Source organism: Amblyomma maculatum, chromosome 6 (genome assembly GCF_055883805.1).
Source record: "Amblyomma maculatum isolate TAMU_Amacu chromosome 6, ASM5588380v1, whole genome shotgun sequence".
In the NCBI taxonomy this organism is placed as follows: Eukaryota; Metazoa; Arthropoda; class Arachnida; order Ixodida; family Ixodidae; genus Amblyomma; species Amblyomma maculatum.
This window is the reverse complement of record NC_139349.1, coordinates 109779229-109803002: the sequence shown is the minus strand read 5'-3', so window position 1 is coordinate 109803002 and position 23774 is coordinate 109779229. Positions and strand designations below refer to the sequence as shown.

The window sequence follows — 23774 nt, the reverse complement described above, 5'->3', positions numbered from 1 at the left end:
GCAGTGCCTTCCATTCTTCTACCCCAGAGTTTGTATTAGAGACTGGGAAGCCTGAGACATTGTTTACCAGACTACAAAACAGAAAAACGGGACAACTTCAAGTGCCTCATTGTGTTCTTTCCTTTCTTGTAGTTCTCCCCTGTAAACAAGTTTTTAGCATTTCCTTAGCATTTATATTTTTTTTACATATGCTTTCATGCTAACTGTTCATAGTATGCAACTTTTTCATTACCCTTTGTAAGCGAATGGCGGGCAAACATTTATATATATCCATACACTCTTATTGTAAAACATGAGTATGCACAGGCTATGTCTGCAGTCTGTGTACCAGTGTGCTTGTGATTTCTTGTGCCAGAATATCGCGTTCAATGGCTCAGCAAAATTTTCCAATGAGAAATTCTGTCCTTCCAGGCCTTTTGTTCACCTACGGAATCACGTCGTCTGGCAAGACCTATACCATGACCGGGAGTCCTCAGGATGGAGGCATTCTGCCACGCTGCTTGGATGTCGTCTTCAACTCGATTGGGGAATTCCAAGCCCGGAAATATGTACGTTTCCTTTGCTGTTGACTTGCTTAGTTTTGCAGGATGTGCTGAATGTACATTTTGAAAAATCCACTTGTGGCAGTGTTGGCTATCGTGACATACTGGATAGTTTCAGACTGTTACCACTTGTGTGTGCCAATTTCAGATGTTCTTTCTTTTTTTTTTCTTTTTTTTCATTTATTCCCTTTGAGAGTGACTACTGCAGCTACTACATCTGCAACCTTATGTTGAATATTACAGCTAGTGACACATCATGGTTGGTAGTTGTTCAGTTCCTGATATGTGATGCATTATTTTACAGCTTGCTAAGGCCAGGCAAGATGTACTGTGGAACATTTGTGTGGGTGTGTGTGTGCGTGCACACGCACTCACTTGAATACTAATTCTTGCATCGGCTGATTAGTAGTAAAGCCATTAATGCATTGTGCATGGGAAGTTTATAGATATAGGAAAGTGTTATTGGACGCATTTAAATATAACTGCTATCAAACACCAGGCAGTTCAAGGGCTGGTAAATTGTGCGGCTAATATTCAGCTTACACATTTGTGGCCCCATGCCATACCCGCTGGATGCATTAGTGTGAGTACGCCTAAAAGATACCTCAAGGCATTGCAACTAGTTTGATTTAGCATATGCGTTCTTGGAACAATATTGTACCAGCAGCTTGTCTCGGGAGAAGTAATCCTCCTCTGTGCACAGTGTCTTTTATAGCACTGCTCTTTTGTGCATTTGCTGCCCTGTCGACACCTTGAAGGGTTCAGCTTTTACTCTCACCTTCCGTCCTTTTCTTATGGTGGGGTTCAGGTGCCCACGGAAGAAGTGCAACACTGTGCCTTTCCTTTCCTGTAAACCAATTATTACAATGATCATTATTAGCATGGTGAATTTGGGGGAACTCTTAAAACAGTCTTTATCGCTTTTGCTTATGATTCACTTCTGCACAAACTGGCACAGTGAAGGACGTAGTGAACATCTACATAATGAATTCTTTGATGTTACGAAGTTCCTCAACTCTCCGATCTGGCATGCAGTATTCTTCCCCTGGCACGTCTACGTATCTGAACTCTGTGACAAAGGTGTTGTAACAGTTCAGGTCAGTTAATGCCAATAAACTAGTGCTGTTTTGCATCGACGTTGGCTGAACCTGGTGAATGTTTCACAGCAACAAAGCGCAAACCGTCAATGGCATTAATGCCTGTGGTCATAGCGAGCAAGCGCATTTGACTCTAGGTATCATGCTCCAATGCCACTGGCATCGAAGAATGTCGAGAATACAAAGAATGAAGGAGGGGAATGCCCCTCACACCAGGGTAGATTCGCAGCATCTGTGTGGTGTGGCGGGCGCGTTTTCCGTGTGGTCTGCCCTTTCCGTCGCGAGGGGCGTGGGCATTGCAGCCCGAGCTACTCCTGCACGGTGCCCATAGGAGCATTGTGCGAGCCTTGGTGGTGTTGTCAATGATATCACAATGTTTTTCTGAGGTTAACGACTTCGAGTAATGGTGTTTGCAGTGAATGGTTGAGCAGTGATTTCATTGGCAGTTATCTTTTATTTTAGTCAATTACTGCAGGGAAACTGCATGTAACAGAAAATTGCTTCGTTTTTCTCAGTTTTACTATATCCAGGTAAACTCTAGTTGAAGCAGCGGTACTCAATGCAGCAGCATGTAGTGTCCTACAGCTGTGGTAGTCAATATGAAATAAAGGGATTTTTAGAGGCTAACAGCAGTGCCAGCGAGATGCTTTAAGTCGTGAGAAATCTCTAAAGGTACCTTTTTCAGTGCTGTCAGATCAAGCTTATTTCATTAGGTGCATGCAACTGACACGGATAAAGATTGCAAAAACTTCATAGGAGCCAACTTCAGTGGCGCCCAGGCTGTTTCATCTGCTGTAGAAATGCTCCTGCAGCAAAGGGCTGTGTGGCCAGCATGTCAGCCTCACTTGTTTTACTCTTCTTTCAGGTCTTCAAGCCAGACAAGCTGAATGGTTATGACACTCAAACAGTTGCTGAGGCAGTGGCTGAATACCAACAGGAGATACTGCCCATGACACCTAAGGCACCAAAGATGAGAAAGTAGGTGCAACATCCCTCACATTATTTTTGTCAACGTCACTTTTTTGCATGCTAATCAGCTCCTCTGCCATTCAGTGCACATCAACTCACCATGCTCTCCTTTAGCCTAACATCTCCTGGCCCTAATTGGTTAATTATTTCAGATTGTAACCTTGTTGCCTGCACATCCATAAAGCAAGCTCTCATCTACTATTGCGCACAGATATGCTGCGTGCGCTTTGTGAATGCTACTGCTATCTCCTAATTGCGGGCCTTGTTGATGTTGGCACATTTAATTTTAGGAGAGATGACGATGGAGTGGACTGGGCTGCTCGTGCGCATGAGACGGGCCAAGTGGAAGACATCGACCCTGACATGGCATATGCAGTGTTTGTGTCATACATTGAAATCTACAACAATTACGTCTATGATCTTCTGGATGACAATCCAATTGACACTAAGACAAAGTAAGCAACTTACCTTATCATCCTTGTTTCATTCTCTTGAATTGCAAGAACTGTAGTATCTTGGATGATGCGGATCTTACACGGTCACAAAAAAAAAATATATATATATAATTCAAAATTATTGTCATTCACCAAGAAAAAAAACTGAAAGGGGAGCCAACAGCCACGGACACAAAGGGAAAGCATGAAGAATCCTTTTCTTTCTTTACATACACACAGAAACGGCGGTTTCTGTTTCACGCGAGAATTGCAGGCTGCGGCGCTGATAATCTTAGCTGAATTCGTAATAGTTGTGTTCCTAGATTATAAAATATGTAAGTTATTCTGAAATATACACTATTTTGAAATTCGTAATTCTGAAATAGTTTTACATTGAAAACATGAGAAATCTGCTTTGAATTCTTTAAAAATTTGTTAATTTTAAAAATTTTTTAATGTGTTGTTTATAGTAATGGGATTTCACTGTATACACTTCTGTACAATTCTAGTTTAATTTTATGATGCGCGTTCGAAAATTTCAATATTCGCATACTCCTACTTCTGAACATAAGCATTGTTATTGTCTTGTCTTTACCCTCGAGTTCCACTGTTTAGCCAAGGACCTCTTTCGCAAGTTCTTTGATGATTAGGCACTAGGATTGCAGCAAAATTAGTGTTGAACGCTTGTTTTTGTTTCCATCTTTGGCAGCGATAAGGGGCTTTCCACCTGTCTAGCTTATTTTGGTTCAGATGCCAGGCGTTACAGTGCACCAGTTTCGGACTGGCATTCAATGCTCACAAAAGTTTCTTCAGGACCTGAACAGGTCTATGTGGTCATTGAAAAAAAATGTGTTGAATCTTTAATTTAAGAAACAATAAGTTAAGTTGATGTGTCTCAAAGAATACTGTTGTTTTTGAAGTTAGCAAATGGCAGATATGCAATTGATCTGTCATTACCACATTATCCCAAGTGAATATGCTAAGCCATTGGGAGCATTCTCTGGGACAGGCATCCAACAGCTCTCTATGGGTTTTTTTCTCTCTCCCTCTCTCATTCCCTCTGTCTAGGCAGCTGCAATCTAAGATGCTGCGAGAGGATTCCAAGCGTTCTGTGTATGCCTTTGGGGTGACCGAGATTGAGGTGAAGAGTGCTGACGAGGCATTTGACGCCTGGTGTCGAGGACAAAAGCGCAAGCGCATGGCCCACACAGCTCTCAACGCAGAATCAAGCAGGAGTCACAGTGTCTTCAACATCAGGCTGGTTCAAGCCCCTCTCGATTCCCACGGACTGGACGTCATACAGGTACATTATTTCTAAATGGGCTGCGATGCTGCATTCAAATACATGCTGTTCTGATGGTCAGCCTGCCTGACTCGCTGGTCTTTTCTTATCAGCCTTAGTAAAGTGATTATGATAGACCTTAGCGATTCAGATAGGCTTCCTGGTCTCTGAAATACTTAGCATGGTTTCTCAATGGCTTTAGCGTTTGGCTGCCCATGGCTGCAGGTTCTGTCCTTGGCACAGTGGCCTTGTAGTTCGATGGGTGCAAAAATACAAAAAATGACTGTGCTGTATAATGTTGGGGCTCTTTAAAGAATCCAGCATGTTTAAGCCCTCAACTACGGTGTCCCACATGGTTTGTGTCCTTTCGGAATGTTAAGCCCCACAAATTACAGTAACTTTCAAAGTATGGTATACTACTTCCTTTGAGGCAAGTATGGCTGAGTCTTGGCAATCTTATCAGCTTGTCAAACAAGACCTGCTTGCCACCTACCATGGTTGGCACACAGGAGAGCCACCTGCCACAGCTGACAAGTGGAAAAATCTTTCCTCTCATAGAGAAGTTGAGCAATGGCTCCGATGTAACGAAAGTCTTTAGTGTGCTCCTCATTATTACATAAGTGGAGCCGTAACACCATATGCTTTTGCTCTTTCCCTGCTCAATCACATTGACTGCTGCGCTGATGCAGTGTTAGGGTGCTCACACACTGTGCGTGAAGATGCAGGATTGAATCCCGACCGCGGTGGCCGCTTTTCGATGGAGGCGAAGAGCAATTCGCCCATGTGCTGTGCGATGTCAGTGCACGTCATAGAATCCCAGGTGGTCAAAATTTCCCGAGCTCTGCACTACATCACTCATAGCCTGTGTAGCTTTGGGACGTTCAACCCCATAGACCAAACACAAAAGCAATCATATTTATCACCCTAAATGTTTTGTATTTTTTGCCATGAAAGCTGGGCACATCCTACTCAATAGCCTCTGCACAGCCAAGAGCACTTTTGAGTACGGTGTTTGAATTGTCCACAAGAAAGTTAAAGGAACTGAACACTGGCCAAAATATGTCATAAGATTATGGTGAAGATGAAAAGACCTTGCCTCATAATAGTACAGATCTAGCACTACAATATCAAAGAAAAGAGGCTCTACTATTTTAATTTGCCATTGAAAATCACATAAAAACAACTGAGGCACTATCTAGTGGAGAAACCCTATTATACTTTCAGTGTAGTACCCATGTGACTACATGCCAGGCACGCTGTTAGGTATTTTTTCTCCTAGGAGGGCTTGTCATATTTCATTATTTTTTACGCTCTCAGCTCTACGTTCTTAAATAAAAACCACCCCTCCTCTCGCACAGAGAGAGGCGTGCTTTCAGGTTTTGCCACTAGATGGCACCACAGTGTTTGGAATTCCGTAAATGAAGCGATCATAGTACCCAGCAAAACTTTCGGCGACGAGGCGTGCGTTTTTGTGCCGTAACATCCTTGAGTGTGAAACTGAAAAAGACATTACTTTAAGCAAAAAATGTCGAATTAGTAGTACTTCCTGGTGAGTGAAATTTGTATTTGCTTTCAGTACGTCTTTTTTGTCGACCACCAGACTTCATCGTTGTCGCTGCTCATAGTTTCCAGCATTGGACTACATAAAAATGGGCGCATGCACTGATAGAAAAATTCTCGGCAAAAGTTTTCCACAGCGTTTTTGCCAAAACCATTATGGAATCGAACATGTGAATCTTCCCATTACGCCGAAAAAAATTTGACCTAAATTTTAGTGTTCTGTCGCTTTAACTTGGTTAATCCCACTACATTGTGTAGTAGCTCTACATTTTTACTTGGTTATGCTTGTCATGCCTCTGCTTCCGCAGTTGTCTTGCTCATTGTTATTCCTGTTTTTGCTCATGACACTACTTTGCCAAACAACCTGGATGGCTCTGGGTTAGCCTTTAAGCTAATCGGGAAGGAGCCATGGCAGAGAGTGTTCAGACATGTCTTCGAAATGAGGCAAGATTCCACTTTACACCCCAAGCAATAGCTGCGAGCACTCCGATTGACTGCGCTGCCTGTGGCATCGCATATGGCATGCACTTCTGATTGGCTCCTTTGTGCTGCAGCTGCACTCCTCTCCCCTGGCGGTGCTCTTGCAAAGGTCAAAGGTCAAATTGGCTTCAGACATCAGGTTTTTGAGAGAATGTGGGTAGTAGTGCTACCGCACTAGAATAATCAATGCAAGGTTAAAGTTTCAGGCATTATTAATGAATCTATTGACAGGTATGTGATCATCCAAATAAATGAAATTTACCTAACATACCTTATTGCTACATAGAGCCATGCATGGGCTCTACAGAGAAATTTGAATTCTGGCTATTAGCAGTCTTGTAAATTATAAGAATGAATGCCCGATGCTAGCATTGGTAATGCTGCTTGTTGCATTTGTTTCACGTAACTCAGGATGTGAAACTTTTTCAGTCAGCCCAAGACTGTCTATGGTTCTGGTACTTAACCACTACAGTTAAATCTTGTTACGAGCCACTCGGTTATAAGAGGCATTTGAAAATGGTTTGGTTGGTTTTCCTTTGTCTGCCATGTTAAGAACAATGCATAAAAGAGACGTGGTTACAAGATGACACTCGGTTACTAAGGGCAACTTTTTCAGGTCCCGGGAGTATCTAAATTCTTCACTATTTAGAAGACACAACCCAGGTGTGCTCGTGCAATGCAGCTTGAGTGTGCCAACTTGTACATGATGCACTTTAGATTTTCTTAGCTAAATTCTGTTCCATATTAGCATCCTTTTTGTTGCATATGTCAGGAACTGAGGAGTTGCTTCCCCATGATTAGAAAGTCAAAATGGCCCCCTTGTTTCAGCCACTGGCATTGCATTACTGCCACCTACGAAGCAAATCAAAATGCATGGATGACATCAAGCATTTTTAACTCCTCGTTGTTAAAGCTTGATCATAAGATGAAAGCTCAGAATCCTGACAGTCATTATGACCTCCGTGAAGTTGCTGTACAAAACAAGGTTGGTAGAACGCCTATTGCTCGACAGGCAGCAAGGCTGTACAATAGTAACTCATGTGAAGCTTGCTGTTCAGGTGGTTTCAGGTGTCTGGAATGGTCTAAGAAGTGAAGCTGTGAAAAATTGTTTCAGACAAGCAGGCTTTAAATGTAGTGGCATGATGTAAGAGGGCTCATATATGAATACTGTGGCCCCGCCGGGGTGGCGCAGTGGTTACGGCGCTCGACTACTGTTCCCAAGGATGCGAGATCGAATCTCGGCCTTGGTGGCCGCTTTTCGATGGAGGCGGAAAGCTAGGCGCCCATGTGCTGTGCGAGGTCAGCACGCGTTAAAGAACCCCAGGTAGTCGAAATTTCCGGAGTGCTCCACTACGGCGTCTCTCATAGCCTTAGTCGTTTTGGGACGTTTAAACCCCACAAACCAAGCCAAACCATATGGATACTGTGGAAAAATTCCTTGGAAGATGAAACTTGAGTAAGCATCCAAGACTGCTCAGGTACCAGAATCTTTTGAGGGGCCCGTATCTGCAGATGCCCCCTTCATGGATCACTGCCTTGTCGTGGTGGAGGGGCTTGCGAAACTCGAAGTCGGGAGTTCTGCTGTGTAGGGCCACCCAAGATAGACAGGTCACGGCAGAGTTCTGACAAAATGTGATTCACTGGAGAAGGTAATGGAAACCCACTCCAGTATTTCCTGCCAAGAGAACCCTATGACCAGTCACAATAGCATTAATGATATGGCGCCGGAAGATGAGCCCCCCAGGTTGAAAGGCGTCCTACATGTTACTGGGGATGAACAAAGGGCGATTCCTAGTAGCTCCAGGACGAATGAAGCGGCTGGGATAAAGCCAAAAGGACTCTCAGTTGTGGATGTGTCGGGAAGCGACCGGAAAGTCCGATGTTACAAGGAGATATCACATAGCAACATGGAATGTAAGATCTATGACGCAAGGTAAACTGGATGTCGTCAAGCGAGAAATGGACAGATTGAACAATGATATCTTGGGTATCAGCGAGCTCAAGTGGACCGAAATGGGAGAATTTAATTCCGGCGACCATTATGTCTTTTATTGTGGGCACGAATCCAGGAGAAGGAATGGGGTCGCTCTCATAGTAAACAGAAGAATGGGCAAAGCATTGCTAGGGTACAACCCCAAAAACGACCGAATTATTTCACTTCGGATCCAAGGTCACCCTTTCAACATAACAGTTATCCAAGGCTATGCGCCAACCACTACTGCTGAAGAAGCTGACGTTAAGAGATTTTATGCTGACCTGCAATGCCTTTTAGACCGCACTCCATCATCAGACCTCCTTTTTCTCATGGGAGACTGGAATGCTAAGGTGGGGAGTGAAGAAATATCCGGAATTACAGGCAAGTTAGGTCTTGGTGAGCCAAATGTGGGCAGAGGCTAGTAGTTTTGTCAAGAAAACAACCTTACCATAGCGAATACTCATTTTCAACAGCACAAGAGGCACCTGTACACATGGACTTCACCGGACGGTCTGTACAGGAATCAGATTGATTATATTCTTTGCTGGCAGAGATGGAGAAGCGCTATACAAGCAGTAAAAACAAGGCCTGGGGCCGATTGTGGCACCGATCATCAGCTTCTTGTTGCCAAATTTAAGCTTCGATTGAATAAAACACAGAAAACTAGAAGGCCTTTCGGTATGATTTGGATCAAACTCCATCAGAATATGCTGTGGAAGTGAGAAATCGATTTCAAGAATTAGATCTAGAAGACAGAGAGCCTGAAGAGATGTAGACTGATGTTAGTGATATAATACAAATAGTTTCTACTAAGGTAGTTCCAAAGCAAAAGAAATGCAAGAAAGCAAACTGGTTATCTGAAGAGGCTTTGCATATAGCTGAGGAAAGGTGGATGGCAAAAGTTATGGAGGAAAGAGAAAGATACAAGGTTCTCAATGCAGATTTTCAGAAAATAGCAAGAAGAGATAAGAATGCCTTCCTGAACATACAGTGCCAAGCAGTTGAGGACAACAGCCAATTAAGGAACACAAGAGCCCTGTATAAGACAATCAAAGATATCAAAGGAAGCTTCTGTGCTAAGCGGGGCGTGATAAAGGACAAACGAGGCAGGGACCTCACTGAAGCCTCGGAGATAAAAAAAAGGTGGCAGGAATACACAGAACTGTACAAGAAGGACCCGGATGTGCAAACCCAACATAAGACGGTTGTGATTTACTGATCTCGAGCCGGGCATCCTGAAGAGTGAAGTTGAATGGGCCTTCAGCCTTGCTAAGAACAAAGCTAGCGGAATTGATGGCATTCCAGCTGAGTTGCTTCAAACCGTCGATTTACTGATCTTGAGCCGGGCATCCTGAAGAGTGAAGTTGAATGGGCCTTCAGCCTTGCTAAGAACAAAGCTAGCGGAATTGATGGCATTCCAGCTGAGTTGCTTCAAAACCTTAACCATGACGACGCTGTTAACGTTTTGTATACATTATGTCAGCAAATTTGGACAACCCTGCAGTGGCCACAGGATTGGAGGAGGTCAGTTTACATCCCCATTCCAAAGAAAGGCAGTGCCAAAGATTGTTCCAACTACCGCACGATCGCGCTTATTTCGCATGCTAGCAAGGTGATGTTGAAAATCCTCTAAGGTAGGCTGCAGCAGTATGTGGATCAGGAGCTTCCGGACGTGCAAGCTGGGTTCCGCAAGGGCAGAGGAACTAAAGACCTGATTGCCAACCTTCGCTGGATCATGGAAAAAGCAAGAGAGTTCCAGAAACCCATCTACTTCTGCTTTATTGATTATGCGAAAGCATTTGACTGTGTAGATTACAGCAGATTGTGGCAAGCTCTTCAAGAGATGGGATTTCCAATTCACTTCATCTGTCTCCTCAGGAACCTGTATGAAGGGCAAGAGGCCACAGTCAGAACTGGGCATGGTCTTACTGATTGGTTTCCGATTGAGAAAGGAGTGAGGCAAGGCTGCATACTGTCGCCCTGCCTATTTAACCTATATGCAGAGTGCATCATGAGGAAGGCCGGTCTGCACGAGCTTTCAGCTGGAGTGAAGATTGCTGGGAAACGTATCAACAACCTTAGATATGTGGATGATACCACTTTAATAGCAGAAAGTGAAGTGGAACTCAAGAGACCTTTGATGTGCGTACAAGAAGAAAGTGAGAAGTTTGGGCTTAAACTGAACATTAAAAAGACAAAGATCATGACGTCTTGCCCTATCAAGTCCGGGAGCATCAAGGGACAAGAAGTGGAAGCTGTGGCAGATTTTCTCTTCTTGGGCTCCATGATTACCCCGGAAGGAGACTGCAGCCATGAAATTAGGAGACGCCTGCTTCTGGGAAAGAGAGCCGTGGCTAGCCTTGACCGCCTAGTAAAGAGCAGACACATTACACTGCCAACCAAGATCCGTATAACTCGTGCTATGGTCTTTCCAGTTGTGATGTATGGATGCGAGAGTTGGACTGTGAAGAAGGCTGACCGCTGAAGAATTGACGCGTTTGAATTGTGGTGCTGGCGGAGACTCTTGAGAGTTCCTTGGATGGCCAGAAGATCAAATCAGTCGATATTGTCGACCATAAACCCTGACTGCTCATTGGAGGGTCAAATTTTAAAGTTAAAGCTCAACTACTTTGGTCATCTGATGAGAAGAGAGGAGTCGCTGGAGAAAGATTTGATGTTGGGAAAGGCTGAGGGTCACCGGAGACGGGGTAGGCAGCGAACGCGATGGTTAGATGGCATCCTCGAGGCGCTGCAGATGAAGTTATGTGATGTTCGGAAGATAGTGAGAGACCGGAAAGCGTGATCCATAGGGTCATGAAGAGTCTGACACGACTGAACGACTGAATGAACTGATCTGCAGATGCGGATCTTGTGTGCTCCCAAAAAGCTTACAGACTGTGCAATTCTCACTCAAGTAAATGGCACATGTGGCATAGAGGATGACTACGAGGACATTTCAGAGGAAAAGTGTCAACATCTGAGGGTGACAAGCATGTAATAGTGCTTCGAAGGTATTAGAGCAACAGGAAGGCTTGCAAAGTGAAGTGCTTTACCTCTAGAATTTAGGAAGGAATACATTCTGCACTCACAAAAATGCACGCTACTCTAGTATGAATAACTTCTTTAATCTTTCCTGAACAATTTCCTGTTAATGCGTGTGAATGCATTTATATGCTGATGTGCAGGAAACTGATCAACACAGTGCTTTTAGAATTTTTGGTTACAATTTGGGTTTCTTGAGTGTCTCTTGTAACGAGGTTGTACTTTATTTGTTTTGTTTTTCATTTCCAGGATAAAAATGCCCTTCTAATAAGCCAGCTTTCACTTGTGGACCTTGCGGGCAGTGAACGCACAGACAGGACTGGTAACACCGGCCACAGGCTCAGAGAAGCTGGTGAGATTCACTTTTGACAGCTTGCTTGTACTCGGAACCTCATTTCATCTATGTAAAAATCCGTAGTTGCCTTGTTCTTTGTAACATATGGTTATCCTTGTCATTTAGTAAGGATGCAGTGTTGATTTTATGCTTGGCTTGTTTTGTTTTCTTCTCTGCAGGGAACATCAATAATTCCTTGATGGTTTTGCGCACGTGCATTGAAATACTGCGGGAGAACCAGACCACTGGGTCCAACAAGGTGATTCACTGGTCTTTGTGCTGTGTAAATAGATTGATGTAATTAAGATCTCAAGAATATGAAGGCATTCTTTTGTGCCTGAAAGGTCTACGCTCAATTCATTGTGCACTTTTTTTTAGAATTTTCAACAGGGCTATCACGAAGTTGAACAGTGTCTCTATCTTAGACCTAAAATTTGCCTTTCTGCTTTTCAGATGGTGCCATACAGGGACACAAAGATCACCCATCTTTTCAAAAACTTCTTTGATGGTGAAGGCAAAGTTCGCATGATTGTCTGCTTAAACCCACGGCCAGATGACTATGACGAAACATTCGTAAGTGTAGCAGTGCAATGAGTACATTTCAGTGTTGTTATATGTGTCTTTTGTGGCAAATGAATATTCACATTTTCCATCCAAATTGAATATGGATTATATTCAGTATTTTATTACTCAAAATGTTTATAATACCTTATTTTCATGTTCCAGTTTTTGTCAACTTCTGTGTGGACAGGATATGACTATTACGTCGAAGGTTTTCTCATTGTGTTGCAGCTCAGTGTGTGCTACTAACTGTAGGTAACGTTTAGTGCTGTGCAATTGCAGCTGGTTATATATGCTGGCCACATGAGTGTGCTCTCATTTGTTTTCACCTGTAAACAGCATTCTCTGCTTAGAGGAATGTGAATCGGGGGTTCATACATGTGCTCATGCTTTTAGTCCTTTTTTGTTTAACATTAATATTTTTTCTTCCATACTTATCTTCAAAACCACTCTTTCTTGCGCGCATGTGTGTGCGTGCATATGCTATATATTATATTTGAATATAGAATATGGCCATTCACATTTCTAATTTGAATGTGCCTTGCACTCAAGGCCGATTCACATGTGATGGAGACAGGCCTTTACATTCGTGCTGTGTAGTTTGGCGATTGTTTGGGATAGAGGTGTGGAGGGACGAGGGAGGAAGGGGGGGGGGTGGCTTGATACCATATGGCCAGAGGTGCGCACGGACAAAAGCTCTCTTGCAGTAACGTATGAGCACGGGATGCGTGGCCTGTGGATCGGCAGTCCGCCATATGAAATGTGTGCATAGGTTCTTTTCAGTCATTAATGTGTTTAAACAGCATGCATTTTGTCTTTCATGGAGTGGTTGGGCAGTGCTTTCATTTCCTTTCTTTCTGCTTTCAGCATGTAATGAAATTCGCGGAGATGGCCCAAGAGGTGCTCGTCCCTTGCCCTATGCCAGCAACACCTGCGGCAACGTTGAACTTGCGAGCTGGCCGGCGGCGACCCATCTTGCCCCGCACAGCACAGTTTGGAGGTGAGGGTCAATGTGCCCATTGTTCTTATTGGCGGTTCCTCTGCTTTGCCACTCGTTTTGACTGCCTGTTGCATTTTTCATTTGTGCCTGTCTGTCCGTAACTGTATGCCCCAAGCACCACACAAGAACACTCACTCGGCAACTAGGTTGCCTTTCAACTTGCATTTAGTGTCCGAACACCTGACATAACCAGAGTCCTTTCAGGTGCTAACATAGTATATACTTAATGAACTTGAAAGCATCGGAAAATTTGTTCATCTTATCAGAAGTTAGTCTTATAGAAGTGCCACTAAATAAAAATATATGAGCATGTCAGGTGTGTCAAAAATCTCTCATGAAAACGATGAATAAAATAACCTTCCAGAAAGCGAATAATTGCCGGTACTAGATCATTTATTGCACTATGCGTGAAGTGAGCTGAAAACTGAGAGGATGAATTCAGCTCATATTGCCCTACCTAAAATTGGCAATGGTCTAATTTACTTTCGCTCTCTTGTCGCTCTCTATTTTTTCATTATGCTTCAGGCACTTAGGTGGCCAGCAATGTAGGTTTGTCTCCATCGGCATCTCTGCGCCACAATCATGCGTGTTGCGATGCTAGGTGCGGTAAAAATGCCGCCTTGAGGAGTATTTAAGCTTTCAGTTCAAGAGCGGACACACTTGGCACATGCATGCCATTTAGTCTGGAAAGTATCGCACAGGTTTATCTCGGATCTCCGCCAGTGCGGGAGGAATCAGGCCCTGGCTTTTCTGCACTGGCAAGAGATCTTCCCCCTGATAAGGCCTGCTGCCACAAAGCGGCTTCATCACGGTTTCAGGCGATGGTTTGCTGGTGGCGGTAGAAACATTTATTACCAATATTACAGAGTGGGGGCACAGCCCCCTACGTGACATTTGAGGGACTCCTCCATGTACGAAAGAAAGCCCTTGGAGGGCTATCCTTGCGAGCGCGCTAGTAATGATCTTGTGCTGGTCCTGATAGGAGGTACTGGTGAGTAGACGCTCCCAGTAATCTAGAGCCACCTCTGGTGAAGGATGATGTATGAATGAGGGACAGGTGAGTAGCTGATCAGGAAAGCGGGCGTGGAGAAGGATGGGGTATGGTGCTGTGCGTGTTTGTAGCTTAGGTATGCAATGGGCAGCTTGTGTTATTGTGAGAGTTAGGGCAGGGGGTGTGTAAGTCCTCTTATTTTCGTGGTAGTAGTTAAGGATGTCACGAAAGGACAGCAGGCACTCCGTGGCATCTGAGGAAGGCCGTTCCTCCCCAGCCTGGAAAGTGAGACCTTGGGACAGGGAGTGAGCCTCCTCATTACCGGGAAGGCTCGCATGTGCGGGTGTCCAAATAAGGGTGACAGATTGTCGTGGTTGCCAAAAACTCGAAAGGTGTTGGGGGATACTAAACCATTGGCACAGTTAAGGAACTAGCCTGTGAGCTAGGGATCCAGATGCTTGTTGCAATGTTCCTTGTGTTAATTTTGTTGTTCGAAAAAAAAAAAAAAAAGGATAGCCGATTGCTGAAGCCATCTAGTGTTAGTGCACTTTTGAGCCCAGAAGCATGTTACGTTCTTTTTTTGTTTTTTCCTGGCAGTGCCTTGCAGGTGCCTAACGAGTGCCATTGGACATGGTTGTCATGGTTAGCGGTCACTGCTGTAGTTCACCTTAACCGATACACATGAGAATTCATCTTAAGTGCTTTTCTTTTTTTACTTTGTGGAGAAACCTATCAATGGTCTCTCATTGTACATTTTATCCAAGAACTCATCTTAAGTCAGATCATCTTAATGGGAGCCTACTGTTGATAGTTTGTACTTATTATTTCATAGCGAATTTCATGGTTCGATTCAGCTGTGGGTGGAATGCATTAAGATTCTGCGTATTGCCTGTACCAAGGCTCTAACGGAGTAGGTTGCAGAACAGCGCACTTGTACTATTTCATCTGTAATGGAGAAAGAAATGTTACGTATTTCAGTGATTGACCTTGAAGGAATTGGAGCTGAAGCTACGTATTTGCACGAATCTTGGGGTACCCTCGCAACATTTTCATGAAGTTTGCTTTTGTTACGGTTTTTTTCACTCAAAGGCTCATTCTTTTTTTTTTTCTTTTTTTTTTTTTGACTCTGTCTGCAGGGAGCTTGAAAGAGCTGTCCACAGTGCCCCCACCAGAACCACTGCGGGACATCATCTGCATGCCGGCACCGCAGAACTACTTGGTATGGCTGTCTACATTCCGCCTGTATGCGAGGCTCACCTCACACTGTGTGAACGTTTCACACTTAGCCCAGCATCCAGTCATTTTCTCAAGTGTTTTAGCAGTATTTTCAGTCTGATTATTGTAGTCCAGGGATTGTAATGGTTTGCAATGTGCATGTGTATCACTGAATGTGAATACATGCAATGAACAACATGCAGAATTTGTTTGGAGGTGGCTGACATTTACACAGCCTGGGCATTGGCTTCTATGCTGCTTAAATATTTTTACTTTTGTTTCTCTCCTTAAAGCTTACAGATCCCTCTGACGGCGAAGTTCTTCAGCGGTTGGAGGAGTGGCTGACCCAAAGGATCCTGATGAAGAAACAAATGAAGGCAAACCATGCTGCTCTGAGTAACTATCTTTCATTTTAGTGCGCAATCGCTTCTGTGATGGTCATTTTTCTGACATGCTTGTGCATGCCTTTTTCCTTTTCCTTGTCAGTGGATGACTTCAGGAGGCAGCTCATCCAGGTGGAAGCAGAGCACGGTGTCCTCAAAGAGGTATGAATTGCTGCTGAACTGAACTGATTATTTTTGCAGCATGACAGCATTATAGGCTCATCATGGGGTTTAGTCATGTAAAGCTACTGTGCCGGCACTGAGCTTGGTGCTGCAACTAATCAGCAGCACACATTTATGGCCATTGTCTTGTGACATTTGGGGCACAGATCCATGACCTGCACTTTTGCCTCCTGTTTGTTTGTGAATGACTGCTTTGCTCTAGACGGCTGTCTTCAGTGCGATTATTTTGTTGTGTAGAATATGCACAGATGTTCTGCTTTAATGTTAATGCAGCAGTCATCATCATTTGTTAAGCTTATTTTAATCCTATTGACAGCTGTGTGGTTGGGCACCTGAAATCGAAACTGCAGCACTTGTGAAGCGTTATGCTGTGAACCAGCAAAACAAAGGATGGATGGAGCCCTTTCGACTGGCACCAACTGGGCCTCTTACTACTTTTTGCACATGCACGGAGAGTTTTAGAACAAGGGAAAAAAAAAAGATGCGCTTTTCAGTTGTGTATGCAAAGTTCTTAGAAGGTCCGCATTTTGCTATAGGTCAGTAGCTGGCAGCAGCCATATCTAGGCGAAGTTTGGCACCATTGAATGAAGAATTGAGGGGCATGCTGTAAAAAAAAAATTCTAGAGACTCTATGACAGGTGGCGGTTGTGTGCACATTTTTAGTGAGTCTTGCAATGCTGGTGGCTGTAGAGAGCTGAGGTGTTACTGCAGGAAGGAAGCTAGGCTTTACGAGACTTTTACTGCACATGGCATGGTCTCTCAAGGGAGGCTCCAAGCCAGTCAAGAATCGTTTACAGTCAAGTCCACTTATAACAATATTCAAGTGCCACAAAATTTCCATTGTTATAACCGATAATTGTTATAAACGGTTTGCACGAAAAAAAGCATAATTGCAGAGAGGGGTTACGGATGGCAATTGACATGCGAGCTCCGCCGAGACATCGTTTTGGTGGCCCCGAAAGGAGTCTTGTAAAAAATACGAGAAGGTTGTCGCGGCTGTCCCTCAGCTTGAGAAATTTCGAAGTAACGCTGGGGTGAAGAGAGAGAGAGAGAAAGACGAAACTTTTATTTAAAAGCAGAGGAGATTGGAGCACGCAGGCCCCTGGGGTGAAATAGCTGCAAACATCTCACCACGTACATCTCACTGGCTTGCACGAGAAAACCCCATGTCCGTTAACCTTGCTTGCCTCACGCGAAGCGTGTCGACGTCCTTCTCCATGGGATCTAGGTACACCACATAGTGCAGTGGAAGGTCCCTTGCGAAAACAAAGCCCCAGAGGGACTGAATCAACTGCAGGGCCTCTTACGAGAACAACGTTAAGGCAGCCTGCCCTACCGCGTCGTCGTCACTGTCGTCGTCAGGCTCCTTGTCGAACGCGTTTGCGCCCACTGTCAAGCAAGGACTTTTCTTTGTCGAACTTCTCAGTGGAGCGGATGATCGTCGACACCGTCGGTTGCAATAGTGCGTACTCCTTCGCGATACTGCACTTGTCGTCTCCAAATCGATAGCCGTGCTGTGTGCTTTCTTTTCACCGGCAACATTGTCCGATAATCAGCGGATGGATCAGTCATCTTACGTTTCGGCGGCGATTCAAACGAGACGAAGATACCGCGTGGCCAGGAACAACTTCGACACAATCAACTTGCACAAACAACCAAATCCGTTTGTGGGTGTCTTCAAAGGTCTTGTGTTGTGTCAAACTCTCAAGTTAGTGCAGTCTTTTCATAATAATGTTTGGAGTGCGGCACATTTCAAGCACCTGAAGGAATTTTCAGTTTAAGTAGGCACTTCCTCTGACAAGCTCACTGTTTCATATAGTGTAATGTAGCACATGAAAAAAGAGTGTTCAAACAAAAAGCGTATCCGCTTTCACACTTCTTAACCCACATTTCTACATTGGGATCAGTTAAACCTAGTTAAGAGGGGCGGTTGCAGCTGGAACACGAGAGCATTAATCGAACATCGATGGGTAGGGAGGCCTTTGCCCTGCAGTGTACAGTATGGCTAACAATGACATTGTGAGGGTTGAAGAAGAAATGTTGGAAGCAACCAAATGACACTCTGCCCAGGAGCACAAGGTGATAAGAATGGACCTGAAGGCCCGGGAGCAGCAGGTGATTCTTCTGGAAAAGAAACTAGCCAATGCCGAGCAGGCAGTGCAAGCCCTCACCCTCGAGATGGAGGGCATGGCCCGTCAGAAGAGGACTGTGGAGAACATGGTCAGTGGGTCCTGTGCTTTTCACCTGCCTCTAGGTGGATTTTGCTGCTGTAACTCCTTATTTGCGAACCTTTTATGTTTTCTGGAATGGCCTAGCTGTACATTGTTCCACTGCTGTTCCCCTTTTTACTGTTGTCGCAGCTAGGCGTGGGTTGTTTCAAGAGGTTGCAAATGCTGCATACAGTTGAACCCCGTTATAAGAGACACTGATGTAACAGACAATCGGGTATAAGAGACACCATTCACCCAAATGGTTGGCCACCCTATGACTTTCATTAATTAGGCCTCTTTTTTAACAGACATTGGATGTAGAAGACAACTGGTTATAAAGGACAAATTAGCCTTGAAATTTGGTACTCAGTCTTGCTTGTAACAGACATTTTAACATTAGACGCTGAACCATCCACTGCCAGCTTCAGTAGCAGCTACAGTGAAAACAAGAGAGACACATCTGTGCCATCATTATTAATTATAACTTCAGCTAACAAAGAGCAGGTCAGTCAGCTATGAAATGACTAAAAGAAGCCGCTGCAGTGGGAATGCAATGTAGATAAGCTCTCCAGGCTTGCCACGAAGAGCTCAAGTGCGACTGCATATGTCATTTTCTGAAGAACAGCGCGACTCGCCCAAGCATCAGTTCTAACGACGACTGCATATGCAAGCATCTGAGCAAGCATATTGAGAGCATGCACGTTGGGTTCTCCAATTAGTGGAGCTTCCTATCACGAATTACCGTAGCTGTTGTGTCCACTAGTCTGAAGAATATAGCGGAAATTGTCTATTATGTTACAATGCAGTATGAACAACACATCTATCACGTAAATGCAAAGAAAGTGCTCAGGTGGTACCGCTGACATAAACAAGTGTGCCTAAAAAGCGAGACATAACCAAGCCAAGACCAATACAAATGGCATAAAAACAGAATTTGTTCTGCTCTGGCGAGGACAGATAAACTGCTCTGCTTGCTATTCAACCAGTTTCAACTCCACTCAGAAAGGCCTTGTTCGCTTTTCATTTATTTTTCGTCCGAGTAGCGACACTCACAGATTTGCTACCCAAAGCCACTGTTACCCTTTGTCAAGCAAGCATAAATTTCTGAGGAATATTTTTGTTAGTGGTGTTTAATAGTTTTGGCTGCTTCTAGCACCTCTGTGGTAAACTGGTTACTTTTACGATTTCGTGGCGCTTTTTTTACTTGAATTCGTGTGGTGTTACCAGACACATAACTTAGTTGCGAATCTGCTAACATAGTTTGCCAACATGTATAGCTTTGGCACATTGGTCATGAGGCTCTTGGCCTGATTTTCAAGCTGGGAGAGGTTGTGTTGAACAGCTCTCAATGCAGCCATGAAGAAGACCAAGATTTACAACTATTTCAGCAGTAAATAAATATACGAAAGTTACAAGGTGTGGTCAGTGTGGTGGTCCACCAAGGAAATGCAATATGTAAATTGAACCCATAGCAACGCTTTTGCAACATGGTGTACCCTTCTTTTTTGCATATTTTAACAGTAGGATGCCTATGCAAGAACAAGGTATGATTAGAAAATGTAAATGTGGTACCCTGCTTATAAGGGACCTCTTATATAGGAGACAAAAACTGCTCTCCAGTGCATGTCTCTTATAAAGGGGTTCAACTGTATTCTGCATGTCTTTTGAAAAAGCATTCCTACATTGCTAATTTGTCGGGCAGACATTTTAGGGGAGGTGTTATGTGCTCATTAGTTAACATGAAGTACAGAGGGCTCTTCAAATGCAAATGGATATGGATTCTTTTACAAAGTACTGTAAATTATATGAAGAGTTATATGTCCACTTCTTCTACGCATAAAATATATACTGAAGATGGCCACTCATTCAGCATTGAAAAAGACCTTTGATTGCTTTAGCTCTTGAAGTGATTGCTTCTGAATGATCGCTAATACTTAAAGGAGTATAGACGCCTATTTATTCAGTTCATGTTTTTTTCTTTGTAATGATGCCTAAGATATCACTGTACACGGACCACCACAAAGTTATATTTGCCTATGACTGCTGAATAATTTTAGTCTAATATCTGATCTCACCTGCTTTGACGTCAGAGCCATTGCATGGCTTTTGAAACCAAAGTCAAGTCCAGGTCACGTGAGGGATGAAAAAAACGGCGATATAATCATTCCCGCGTCATTTGAATTCACTGCAACAATAAAGCCAGCCTACCTTATGAACAGTAATCACTACAAGGCAAGAATGAGGGATTATATTTAGTTTTTTATGCCGCACGTCAAGACTTGATTTTGACGTCAATCACGTCACAGCCATCTCTCAGCTGCTGAAACACACTGGTGAGAAAAGAATATTCAATTTTAAATTATTTAGCTTTCGTTAGTGAAAACTGCGAGCGAGCCGATATACAGGAGAGTGTTGCACATCATTAACAAGAAGAAAAAATGACACCAAAATTTGGTGTCTATACTCCTTTTAAGAGTTTGCACAGAAGCAATTCTAAACTGCCTCTTGATAAAGGAAGCTTTGCAACATTAGGACTGCCGATTCTGTCTCCTTTATAAAGGGAAAGAAATAAAAGCAAAACAAAAATGGGAACCCTTGTACCTTGATGGCATTCGTTCTGCTCAGCTATCATAATTACCCGATTTTATAGTGCCCTCAGCCGCAGCACTCACAGTGCAGCGGGCACACTGGGCCCATAATGGCATGGTTTCGTTTTCACATCTTCGCCATTTTCGGCAGTATTTAGGTGGTTGAGGCTGGGTCTTGCCGTGGTGGCTCAGTGGTTAAGATGCCAGTCTACTGGGCCGGAGTACTTGGTTTCAAGCACGACTGCTGGCGGCTGTGTTTCGATGGAGGCGAAACTGAGGGGCATCCATGTTCTGTGCAATGTCAGTGCACATTAAAGATCCCCAGGTGGTCGAAATTACTCTATAGCCCTCCATTATGGCACCTCTTCATTTTTCCGTTTTATTTCCCACCTTCCTCCCTTCTATTACAGCACTGCTCAGGTGTCCATAGAAAATGTGACAGATGCTGTGTCTTTCGTTTCCTGACAAGCAGTTATAGTTATCAAGCAGGCTGTGTGTCATCGTAAATGCTGCGTTTCGGGCGACATTTCACAACAGACACTTGAGCACAGAAAAGATGGCCCTGCTGGAGTTGCTGCTCGGGATGCTGCTCTTCTGTCAGTTTTTCGAGCCACGTTGCCATGATTTACTAGTGTCTTGCCTCGCATTTAATAGACTGCTGACATCACTCCTTCAGCAAGGAAGTATTCACCTTCAATGCTTCATGAAAGCATTCAGTAAATCAGTTTTTCATGTGTGTATTTGGCCAAACCAGGCTGACCAGACTGTGATATGAGGCTTCTTTGCACTGAAAAGTCATTGTCAAGTCATAAGCAAAGTTTTATCCTGCAAAATAATTTATAGAGCATACTTACACCATTCCTGTCTGCCTATATTTAGCCTGTTAAGACTTACAGGTACAAACAGATGCTGATGCGTATACAATTTTTTTTTGCAATATTATATTTGTTTTTAAAGCCATATTTTATGGGATATCTATGCTATTTTTCAAATAATTAAAGTACATTACCTCTCTGATGAAATTTTCTTTTTTCTGGCCGTGGTTTGCAAGATTTCATCTGCAGTTCAACCTGGCAGCAGTAGGCACACCGCAGCTGTAAACTGTGTCTCTCATGTGCTAGTATGTGGTTCATATTGCTTTGTTTCTGTCAAATACACTGACTTTATATAGGTAAGTATCAGTGACGAGTGATGTCAACTGGACACTATAAGAATTGCAGGGACTTCATGTTCAGTTCTTCGATCAATTTTACCTGAGTAATAGGACATTCAGTATTGCTGCTGCATCTTGATCTGAATGTTTCTGTGTTCAGAAGGCTGGGGCGGGGACCGTTGCGAGCATTCTGAATTTGCAAACATTTTAATGGTTCAGAAGCGCTGTTCCACTCGATCCTGCAAGTGTCCTCTTTACCAAAGTGTGTCCAGTGAAGTGTGCACGTTGGTTGGATTTGTCAGCTCTGCTATATTGAAGGACTTTACTGTGCGGCAACCTAGCTGAGCTGGTAATTTTCAGTCCTTAGCACACAATTTTTATATATAGAAGATGCTTATGTAGCAGCCTGGGACCACCCTGTGGGGAAAAATTTAGCACTGACCCACACGTTCAGAGGTGTGCTGAGAACAAATAGAAGTTGGCCTATAACAATGGGACACCACTTTCTAATCAGTCTTACCAAAAGTAGCTTTTATAAGCGAGAAAAACAAAACAAAACATGAAGGTACCGATGTCGGAATTACTGGCAGATTCTGCAAGTGAAAAAAATGTCCCTACAGCGAATCTTATGCATCAAACCAAGAAGCTATGCTGTAGCGCCACTTGCTTCATAATGGTGGTGCGCAGTCCTTTTCAGTACTATACATGTACCTCATTCGAGCAGACTGATTACAAAATTTCAAAATCCCCAACCTCCCCTCCCTCCTTTTTTTTTTTTTTTTTTTTTTTTTTGAGCTGTGTTTACTACCAGGCAAGCATTGATGTAGTTTAAATGGGCCAGAGAGAACTTGTGACATCTGCTGATTTTTAGAACTTTGTTGAAGAATTTTATAGGTAAGTGTCAGTGGTCGCATGTGATCCAGGAGATCATTCCTTCAATTCAACTCTAAAACAGCTTAGCTGCAACCCTTCACATCATGGGCTGCCGAGTTTCTATTTCCTGGGAGATGGCGGTAAACTATCGGCAATAAAGTATATTTGGTGCTTGAAACCTGCTCTTGGCCACCAGAGAGGCCGACAACTTTTCACCCGTGCCTGTGTGCAGCTGGATGAGAAGCAGATGCAGCTGAACAAGGAGGCCATGGAGAAGGTCCAGATGCAGCACAGGATGGAGGAGCAGATGCAGTTGGAGAGGGAGAGAATGAAGCGCGCCATGGTGGGTGCTTACTTCCTCATTTTCCCTCCTCTTTCGCTTTTACCCTACCGGCACCTTTCTGCTCAATCTGCAGCAGCTGTAGTTACATTTTATGAAGCGCTCATAATTGCTGCAATTTTGAGACTTCATTTAGTAGACTACGTACTCGCAGCCAGCTTTTGTTGCGTATTGCGAGAACTGTTCTCAAGAAAGTTGGTATAAGTTGCTCGCATCTATTTTAACATCTTGTTTCTCAACTCTCAGGCCGTGGCCCTATCACCGGACATAGCGGACTCAGCTGTGGAGTGCAACGCACATATACCTTCTGTTGAAATTTCCTCGCAGAAGGGACATTTGGACGCGTGGCATTGGCATTTCCTTTTTTGAGTTCCTGTCATAGAGCACATTTTAATCCTCCCATTTAGAACTAAACAGTAATGAAGTTGTAGGTTTGTTCTGCCAGCAGCAGAGATGAACAAAACACTTCGCCACACAGAGGTACTAGAGCCAAGCAGCATGTTGAAGTATGCAGTGCCCTTATTTCAGAAAGCCATAGTCATCCTGCTGTGAAGTGTCAACC

The 23774-nt window shown here is 43.8% G+C and overlaps 1 protein-coding gene across 1 annotated transcript in view; it reads left to right on the top strand.

Annotated features, from left to right (window-relative positions):
- Positions 1-23774, top strand: part of pav (kinesin family member pavarotti) — a 49259-nt gene that overhangs the window by 5539 nt on the left and 19946 nt on the right. The window contains exons 4-16 of the mRNA XM_084607270.1: positions 412-548; positions 2505-2617; positions 2899-3063; positions 4111-4345; positions 11631-11733; positions 11895-11974; positions 12169-12288; positions 13144-13276; positions 15404-15486; positions 15776-15878; positions 15969-16027; positions 18119-18268; positions 23105-23215. Of these exons, the coding sequence (XP_084463396.1) occupies positions 412-548; positions 2505-2617; positions 2899-3063; positions 4111-4345; positions 11631-11733; positions 11895-11974; positions 12169-12288; positions 13144-13276; positions 15404-15486; positions 15776-15878; positions 15969-16027; positions 18119-18268; positions 23105-23215 (1592 nt within the window). The remainder of the gene's footprint in view (positions 1-411; positions 549-2504; positions 2618-2898; positions 3064-4110; positions 4346-11630; positions 11734-11894; positions 11975-12168; positions 12289-13143; positions 13277-15403; positions 15487-15775; positions 15879-15968; positions 16028-18118; positions 18269-23104; positions 23216-23774) is intronic.